The sequence below is a fragment of the Homarus americanus genome, unplaced genomic scaffold (genome assembly GCF_018991925.1).
Source record: "Homarus americanus isolate GMGI-L3 unplaced genomic scaffold, GMGI_Hamer_2.0 scaffold20024, whole genome shotgun sequence".
NCBI classification, from domain to species: Eukaryota; Metazoa; Arthropoda; class Malacostraca; order Decapoda; family Nephropidae; genus Homarus; species Homarus americanus.
In genome coordinates, this window is record NW_024721679.1 from 1,698 (window position 1) to 11,786 (window position 10,089).

General features: G+C 41.2%; 1 protein-coding gene across 1 annotated transcript; it reads left to right on the forward strand.

Annotated features, from left to right (window-relative positions):
* The first annotated feature begins 6,043 nt into the window (after positions 1-6,043).
* Positions 6,044-9,408, forward strand: LOC121861836 (solute carrier family 22 member 16-like). The gene is made up of 4 exons (XM_042359733.1): positions 6,044-6,193; positions 8,014-8,186; positions 8,563-8,747; positions 8,952-9,408. Exons 1-4 carry the CDS (start codon positions 6,048-6,050, stop codon positions 9,201-9,203), a joined length of 756 nt encoding a protein of 251 aa, XP_042215667.1. The 5' UTR covers positions 6,044-6,047; the 3' UTR covers positions 9,204-9,408.
* Positions 9,409-10,089: the final 681 nt, after the last annotated feature.

Below are 10,089 nucleotides of genomic sequence, written 5' to 3' on the forward strand. Positions count from 1 at the left end.
TCATATAAACACTTAAGAACATAAGACCATAAGGTCTGCAATAGGCCGGTTGGCCTGTAGCAATGTCAGGAGTTTCTACCACTCTCTATCATTCATGAATCTATCTAGCCTCCTTTGAAACTTTCAGAGTTCCGCACTTACTACAAAGCTGCTAAGCTTGTTCCACTCGTCCACCACCTATTTATGAACCAGTTTCTTCTTATCTCCTCCTAAACCTAAACTTATCCAACAATCCGTTGCTCCAAGTCCTATCCTGCTCGGATATTATAAGAACTTTATCTATATCCCTTTATTGATTCCTTTCACCCACTTAAATACTTCTATCATATCTCCCCACCAATCTTCGTCTTTCTAGGGAATGCAAGTTTAGTTTCTTTAACCTATCTTGATATGGAAGGTTTCTAAGTCCCGGAATCATTTCGGCATTCTTCGCTGCACTGACTCCAGTGAATTGATATCCATTCTATAATAAGGACCAGAACTGAACAGGCATAATCGAGGTGCGTCTGACTAGCGCAGATATAGTTGCAATAAGACCTCTGCACTCTTATTACTTACACTTCTAGATATAAAACCTAATACTCTGTTGGCCTTATTTTGAACATTAACGAATTGTTTTCTGGGCCGTAGGTCCGGGCCTACAAGGACCCTAAGTCTCTTTCACATCGACCTCTCTAGGTTGATGTTGTTAAGGCTGTATACATTGACAGTATTTGTTTAATATTAAGTACGCTGCACTTCCTGGTGTTGAATTTCATTTGTCATTTTCTGACCACTCCTGCAGTTTATTTAAATCCTCCTGAAGTGCATTTACATCCTGCCCTGAATTAATCTGTCGCCCTATTTTGTGTCGTCCACAAAATTGCTTATGTCACTGCTGTCCCAGTATCTAGATCTTTTATGTAGATTATGAACAAGAGTGGGTCAGTACTGACCCTGGGGAACCCCACTGGTTACACAGCCCCACTCAGATTTAACACCATCTACGCTGTCCCTCTGTGTTCTATCGATGAGCCATGATTTTATCCAATTTAAAACTTTCCTCGATACCATGAGCCTTAACTTTTCTCAAGCCTCTGATGCGGTACTCTGGCAAACGCTACCTCGAAGAGTTCTAAAAAACGTCAGCAGATTTGTTAGACAATCATATAAAATTGCCATCACAATCTTGAATGGCTGTACTATTAAAATATGTCTAATTATATCTTATTAGAGACTATACATCCTTCCCAAGGAAAACTAATGACTCGCTTTTTTGGTACACAGGCTTGGACGTCGTCCAATAGTGCTGGTGTGTGTGGTTATCAACATCCTGGCTGGCTTCTTGGTTGCTGCCTCGCCCACTGTCGAGGTTTATATTCTCCTTAAGCTCATTGTCTCCGCCACTGACGCCGGGACGTATCTTGGGATCTTCGTGTTTGGTATGTTTGTTTTCCAGATGGTTTCCTGAGGTAGGTGTTAATAGCAAGGTGTTGCATGATCCATATTTTGTGGCTCCTGAGACAGGTGATGAAAGTTCAAGTTTTGCAAACTCTGTCTGTCCTACTTCCTTGGCCAGACAGTGGTTGACAATAAGAGTGTTATGTAACTAATACTATCTATTTAGCATGGTGAGGACGTACTAAGGATGGTGTTGAAGCAGCTAATAATGTTAGGACCTACGATACATGTGGATCATTATATAATCGGTGACATGTATGTTGGATAAGTGAGTATGCTTCTGCTGCAAGAAGTACTTTGTGAGTAACGTGAGTGGTCAGCAGAGATAGATAGAGAGAGAGAGAGAGAGAGAGAGAGAGAGAGAGAGATATGTTAAATCACTGTAGGTGCGCGCGATCCCAAGCCCACCCATAACCATAAGAATCTCTTAGTATTACCATTTCACAAAATTTATCTCAAACTCCTTTACAACTAAACCTGGAACGTCAATGTGGCATTTAAAAACTCATGCACTGTTAAACAAATGTTAATCAAGAACTCCTCCAACAACACAATTGGTTGCATTTATAAGGTTCCTTGCAAGGAATGTAATATGTTTTACTTAGGCCAGACAAGTAAAGATCTTGTAATTAGACTTAAACAACATAAATATAGCGTTAGGACAGGCCAGGAATCCAATGCTCTGTTTGTTCATTTCAGGGATAATAAGCATTGCATTGACTGGGATAATGCCTCCTCAATATTTCCTTGTAATTCAATTGACAGTAGGAACATTATAGAATCTAGTCTCATTAAACATACCGAATCCGTCAACATGAATTTGAGTTAAGATATGTACAAACTGGACAATTTTGTAATTAAGAAGATTTGTAACCAGGTGAGAAGGTTGGGTCACCTTAGCCTCTGACCAGACTACCGACCGTTGCGGTGCCTTTTAAAGATTAGTAGGGTCATTATCTAATACATGACCATTGTGGACCTGACCTCACCCTCCTCTGTATATATATACCTTGTTTTGTACTTCTCCTTAGTCTGTACTCACCCTGAAGATGTGAATTACAGAGCGCTTGGGAACTTCGTGTTTCTTTCTTGTGGTTATCAGCATATATATATATATATAGAGAGAGAGAGAGAGAGAGTTTCTCAGAATAGTGTGCTGTGGGCCTGGCCAAATTTTCTTTTTAAGTTAGGTCAAGTTAGGTATGGTTAAGATATGTGTGGTTATGTTTGGTTAGGCTCAAACTACAGACCCACTTTCTTCACCCCGTCAGTTATGGGAACGTGCGCTACCAAATACCGAGCAGCAGTGGGTTTGCCTTGTAGAATACCGTGGGCCATAGGATACATGATAACCTGGTATAGCCTATCTGGTGCGTCCTTGGAGGTGGCTCCAGTTTGCCTACGTTGCCTTCCCTCTGCTGCATCATCTACTTCTGGTGAGTCTACTGCCCGCATCATTTACTTGTATTGAATGGGATACTGTCTGAGTTTTCCCATCCAAACGAGGGTAAAACAAGGATGGGTGCTGGCACCAACTCTCTTTTCATTTACTTGGCTTCCTTCCGTACATGTGCAGAGCCAATTTAGCCGGCAGGTGGACATCAAGTATCGGATGAAGAGACTTTCAACATAAGACGACTCAGGCAGAAACAAAAGTGTCGCCCTCTTCCATCACTGAACTTCAACATACAGACGACTTCAAACTAGTCGCTCACAATGAATGCGACCTACAGGAGATCCTGAACACCTACACATATGCGTATGCACACTTCGGCCTTAAGATAAATGTATGTGCGACTCAGATTCTCTTTCAGCCTGCCCTTGGTTCAGCCACACCTCCACCACCCATCAGAATAACGGTACTACCCTTTCTAATGTTACCCAGTTTCATTATCTAGGCTCCCAACTGCCCACCACTGCGCCATCGATGAAGAGATTTAGCATCGGAATTACTGGGCACCTCAAGCCTTCAGCGAACTCTGTACCCCTGTCTTCAGCTTAAGGAGCAAAAATTATCTACAAAGCTGCACATATATCGATCATGGTTTCTACCGATCACGTAGATTTTGTGCGCTGAGGTGTTGAACAGTAGACACGTAGTGTAATCTCCCTCACAGATGGTGTTATGAGGGCATCACGGTGTACTAATTCCTTACAGGTGGTGCTATGAGGGCCTCATGGTGTAGTAATTTCCTAAGATGGTGTCATGGGGGTCTAATGTGATGTAGTAATTCCCTCACAGATGGTGTTATGAGGCTCACATGATTGTGTCCCTCACAGATGGTGTTATGCGGAACCTAACATGATGCTGTAGAACTCATTCACTACGTGGTGTCGTAGCATCATGTGGACACCACGTGGTCTGGTGTCAGGGACTTCACTCACTCAGTGAGTGGTGTGGTCAGGCCCTAGCCCTATGGACAAATTACTCATAGCTGGTGTTGTTGAGTCTCACGGGCAGTTATCACTGGGTACCTAGGACCACACTGTGTGAAGGTTAGCTTGGGTACGACTCAGCTGTTACTGTCGAGTTGTTTTTCACTGACTTAGGCACTGTTCACCACTATTCAACACTGGTTCCATTCCTTTCGAAAAGGAAATAGTAACTTCTCGCGAGAATTGATATTCGGGTGGGGAGGAGGGTTCAGAGGGTTGGTATGGGCCATAATTAACCGCTGCTCCCAGAGCAGCGCCAGGTACGTCAAGGATAATGTTGTGTGTGTGTAATAATAAAATAATTAATAATAATTAACGGTTTATTGAAAGAGCTTGGCAGAAGGCTGAAAATATACAGTTACATATTTGGGGAATGGGTTACGAATTACAAATAATATACAAGTAACATGAGTGACACAAATAAGACATATAATAACTAGATGGGGAAAAGCTCAAACTACAGTTCATTTCAACATAGTGACAGTGCAAGGGTAGTGTTTACTGGGAATTGAATACACTGATTTATTACAAGTTATTGATAATTTTTACAATGGTTGGGACTGGGCTGTTCTTATAGCGATCAGTTCGTGCACGTATGGGCTGGATGCGGTTGTGGTGTCGAACAGCAATTCTGGACTAGGATCTCAGGTGGTAGTAGGGCCGGTGTCGGGGATGGTGTAGAAGCTTCTTATCAAATTTGCAGATGAGGTCGTGGTGATGGTCAGTGAGAGTCGAAAGGGTCAGTGTGTTGAGCGCTTCTGATATGTGGAGTAGGAAGGAGAATAATCTTGCATGCCCTCTTTTACTTTTTCAGGTGTTTACGTTGTGTGGCATTTAGGGAAGACCAGGTGGGGGAGGCATAGGTGAGCTTGGGAAGTATTGATGTTGTGTAAACACTGAGGGCTGTGCAGGAACTCCGAGGACTTGAGTCGGCGTAGGAGGTGGAGACAAACTGGAGGTTGATATTTCACTGACGTGTGGTTTCCAATTTCATTTGTTGTCTATGGTGACGCCGAGGAGCTTCGTGGAATCTACAACCTGGAGTGTGTTCGGACCTAGAGTAATGGAAGGAGGTGGGACAATGTCGGAGGTTGATGTGCATACCATGGTCTTGGTATGGTTGATGGTGACATGGTTGTTGGTGGCCCAGTTTTGGAGACTGTTCAATAAATCCTGAAGGGCGGTATAGTTAGGAGATTGTGTGACTCTGATCCCAATGGTGGAGTCGTCGACATATTTCCAGCGAGCAGGGGTTTCTCTTAGGGCATCATTGATGAGCATAAGGAGCAGAGTGGTCCATCTTGGTGCGGGACGCCACAGGTGAGTGACTGAAAGGTGGAGACAGCCCCTCGGAAGCGTACAGCTTGGCGTCGGTCACTGAGAAGTCTGTAAGCCATGGTATAAGACTTCTCCGAAGCCCGAGTCAATAGCTTTGTTGATGATTATATTGTGGTCGACTAGGTCGAACGCTTTAGTAATCAATGAAGGCGACAGCTACAGACGTTTTCGTTTCTCGAGATGGCGGTATATGTAATCGAAAGCTGACAAGACAGTGAGTGGTGGAGGAAGTTTTCATGTTGCCAAATTGCTGTGTGTGTGTGTGTGTGCTTTTGAACTAGGAATATTAAAACACTACCGCCTTCAGGCTGTTACCAAAGTCACCCCGGTGGTTGATTACTGAGGGTCGCTTTGAAGAAGCTCTGAAGATCATGACCAAGATCGCTAAGGTCAATCGGAAACCGCTACCTTCTGACCTCGTCCTCGCTGCTATGGAGAACATCGTTAAGCAGGTGAGACCAAGAACCATAGTGTTCGAGGAAACTAAACCCTGATGGGCTTAGTGTCCACTTGTCGCTCATTTTCTGTCTATTTATATTTCCATCTTTTGAATTAAACCTCAGAGGTGTCGTTTCCTCATCCACTTCTTATGTTTTATATAAGTCAATACTTTTGAACCTTTAGCTCTACTGGCTTCCTGTCTTATATTATCTTCTTCTGGTAAACTACCTACAAGTGAATTTTCCACACCCTGTGTTGCTATCCCGTGTTTTAGTCAGTATCTGCATCTATCAGTCTCAACATTATTTGTATTGCCGTCATCCTCAGAAACTTTGCTGATTTCCAGGGATCTCGGGAGGAGGAGGAAGACCAGACCGACAGAGGCCACCATCATGTCTCGCTTCCTGGCAGTCATAAAGCAGGTCGTCATCTTGCTGACTATACGCCAGCTTAGACTCAGAACCTTGGTCGTGTTCTTCTGTTGGTTCGCTGCATCCATGGTCTACTATGGTATCGCCCTCAATGCTACAAACCTCAGGTATGTCGTCTTCCTAAATTGTCATGATCTATTCTGTAATGCCGCCAATAATACACTAGCTGGATGGAAATGCAGAATCTTGTTTATGCCAGTGATAAAGCGTTGGTTCATTTGTTATTATCATTCCAACACATACCGTTTGACAATATGATTAAAGTACCTCCTCTCTTTTCTTATGGTTTCAGCAATGAGTCTTATGTCGAGAAATTTGATTCCAACAAGTGTCATTTTTTTCCTCACAGCACAGACACTTTCTACATTTGGTTCACCTTTTCAAATATGGCAGATCTGTCGTTACTGTTGTGATTTATTTGTTCCTGCTTCGATACAGAGACCGTATTTTGCCTATTAATTTCCTCTTTCTTTTTCAACGTAAGGCTAAACTCTGTAACTGTCGTCCAATCTATATATTTACTCGTCTTCCAGTACAAAAGACAACTTATCTCTTGTCGTTTCAAAAATGACTTCTGGTTTGGTTACACTATCATGGACACGAACTTTTGCCTTTATCATCAGACCTCTCGCTCATTCTCTACCAATAGTGGTGTTCCACAGAGTTCTGTTCTTTCACCTACTCTCATCCTTCTTTTATCATTGATTTACTTCAAATTACGACTAACTCTATCCATTCTTATGCTGATGACTCTACTACTCACTTTTCTTTATTTCCCCATCCCATTAATTCTCAAATTAGATCTGTTTCTAGAGCTGAAATCATTTCATCTATCAATACGGATCTGTGCAGCATCTCCGAATGGGGAGGTAAAACTTGGTTCAATTCAATAGTAATATAACTCAGTATTTACCAAACACACTTTCCAAATTAGATGATCTCCTACAATCACATTTCAGGACGCAATCATTCTGCCAAGTTTTAAAATGGATATGCTAGGTCTCACCATTTCTCTGATATGTCATGGAAGCCACATCCGCAACATTGCTAAAGCTACCGCCCTAAAGCTGGGAATGCTGTAAAGATGCCATAGCTACTTCACTCTGAGCAGTTGCTTCACGATTATAAGAATCATTCATTCGTCCTAACTTAGAGTACTTCTCATATCTGGGGTGGCGCTTCTTCTGTTCAACTGTTAGACAGCGTGGAATCAAAGGTATTTAGTCTTATTGACTCCCCTTCTTTAGTTGATAATCTTTCTTCTATTTCTCTTCGCCGCAATGTTGCTTCACTCTCTCTCTCTTTTACAGGTACTTAAACGGGCAATGTTCAGTGGATTTGGCATCCTGTGTACTGCCGGCAAGGCCGTAGGCTAGTAACACTCGTCTTGCCCGCGGTGCCCACAGTTTCTCTGTGGCTGTCAATCACACTAGAATAACCCGTTTTGTGCATCCTTCTTTCCTCACACAGCCAAACTGAGCAATGCTCTGCCCTATTCTTTGTTTCCATATTCAAACAATATGCCTCAGTTTAAAAAGCTGGTTTTCAGGTACCTTCATGGTGTAGATAAATATAATCTTTTTCCCTTTCTATTTTTAATTTCGTTTTACTCTTATTTTTTCGCCCCCTAGATCTCGTTGTGGGTTGATGACCTTTGCCCGGGTGAGCTATTCAACGTGAAAAAAAAACTGATTCTGTGTCCCACACCTGATCTCCCTAACACTGTCCCTGTTGCAACATTAAAACCAGCCTCTGATCGTACAGCTTCTTTAATGTTGATATTAATGTATTACTCCGCATCAACATCTTAGATCTTTAAGTCGTATCCAATTATAGTAAATACACCATTCACCAACACGTAAAAAAAAAAAAAAATAATCTTCATGTATTAAGTCAATGATCCACAACTCATGTACTCCTCTTTCAGCACCGATCCATACCTTTACATCTTCCTGGGAGGTCTATTGGAGGTGCCATCGTACCTGATCTTGTGGCCGGCACTCGTGTACATAGGGAGGAAGAAGTCCCTGGTGGCCCTCTATCTTATATGTGCCGTCTGTATCTTTGCCGTGATGGCAATAATCCTTATATATCCTGGAGGTGAGTCTGGTGTCCTGGTAAGTCTTCTCTCGCTTTCTTCATCTCTCTCATTTTTTGGGCCATCTTTATTCGCTCTACTTTTGATGATTTAGAATTTAAGTCGTGAGTTGGTATTTCTACTTCATAGGGACTGAGTATGGTATTATTATTATTATTATTATTATTATTATTATTATTATTATTATTATTAAAGTTATTATTATTATTATTATTATTATTATTATTATTATTATTATCATTATTATTATTATTATTAAAATAATAATTATTATTATTATTATTATTATTATTATTATTATTATTATTATTAATATTAAAATAATTATTATTATTATTATTATTATTATTATTAACACATTCTCGACTCCCCCACTAGGAGAGCAGGTGGCCAAGGTCTTCTTCTCACAGAGCGGTAAGGTGGCGGTAACAGCGGCCTTTCAATTAGTGTGGATGTACACGGCAGAGCTCTTCCCTACCAAGTACCGTTCATTAGCTGTGGGGGAAGCTAGCTTCTGCGCACGCGTCGGCAGTACTTCGTCACCGTATATTAACGATATTCTGGTGAGAGACATTTGTGTGGGTATTTGTGTTGGTGTTGTGGATGGTGAAGTTTATGAGTTTAGGAAGTTTTAGCTTTGGGGTTTGTTTGTTTGTTGTTTTATAATAATAATAATAATAATAATAATAATAATAATAATAATAATGTATTGTGGACTCAGCAATATAAACATACACGCTGTATTCACAGTTTGTCTTGTGTTGCAGGGAGGTTACACCGTGTGGGCACCGGCGGCGCTATTCGGGACAGTCTCTCTTATCTCCGCGGTGCTGTCACTCTTCCTGCCAGAGACAAGACACTGCACTCTACCGGAATCCAACGATTTTTTCTCCAAGAAGAAGGACAAGGAGGCAGACAGAGGAGGAAGCAAGGAAACATCCCTGGAGGATGTGAGTCAGGGGGTGGTCAACCTGTCATACAACCCAGAGACGGGCCAACCGGGGACGGAGAGATTATAATGAGAATAATGTACACCCATCTTGTGATAGCAAGATGATGACTATCTTTAAACCTCCGTGACGGATAACCGGAGGGGGAGAGAGCACAGGACTATATCCTATAACATTATACTGGGCCTCAAGACCCACGGACAACAAGGACATAAGGATACTCTCCTCCACAACAAACTTTCAAGACTCTGGAATTCACGGCCAATTTTAGTACTAATTTAGTAACTTTTAGATAATAACGTCATTGTTAACGAACACAACAACACATCGTTTTACCAGCTGTTTGTTAAGCATAATAACATTACTTGAGTCTACGTATCGAGCACCTGCAGAAGATATTAACAAAATAACATCTACCAAACAATTTATCTCCCCAAAAACTCAAGACAATGTCCTCAGCGTCTCTTCATATTTACAGTAAACAAATAGGTATATCACTTTTAGAAACATAGGTCGAAGAAACCGAGTCGTGTCAGCTGTCACCTCGACGTGAAAACTCAACATAAAACTATTGCTAACAACGACCATGCCATATATCGATGATAGGATCCTTTTTTTCTATTACTATATCTGTATCATTTTGAGTTTTTGGAAAATTCCAAGATATGCAACATTCCACGGTGGTTTTGAGTGCGGCTGTAAGTTAAAAAGGACTCCATTAAGCTATCTGTGAGAAACACATCTTCGTGGACAGACGGGCAGTGTCTATTTGTATATCCTTCAACAGAACGTCTATTTTAGCCAGTAAACCACGGGGCATGGTATGTCTGTTTTAATATACAGTAAGTATTGTACATCAAATATGCTTATAATCAATATATATATATATATATATATATATATATATATATATATATATATATATATATATATATATATATATATATATATATAT

What these genes read in the sequence shown, in the direction of transcription:
- LOC121861836 (XM_042359733.1), top strand. Translation starts at nt 6,048, where the DNA reads ATGTCTCGCTTCCTGGCAGTCATAAAGCAGGTCGTCATCTTGCTGACT. An exon ending in CTCAATGCTACAAACCTCAG is followed by an intron (nt 6,194 to 8,013) that starts GTATGTCGTCTT and finishes CTCCTCTTTCAG; the next exon opens with CACCGATCCATACCTTTACA. An exon ending in AATCCTTATATATCCTGGAG is followed by an intron (nt 8,187 to 8,562) that starts GTGAGTCTGGTG and finishes CTCCCCCACTAG; the next exon opens with GAGAGCAGGTGGCCAAGGTC.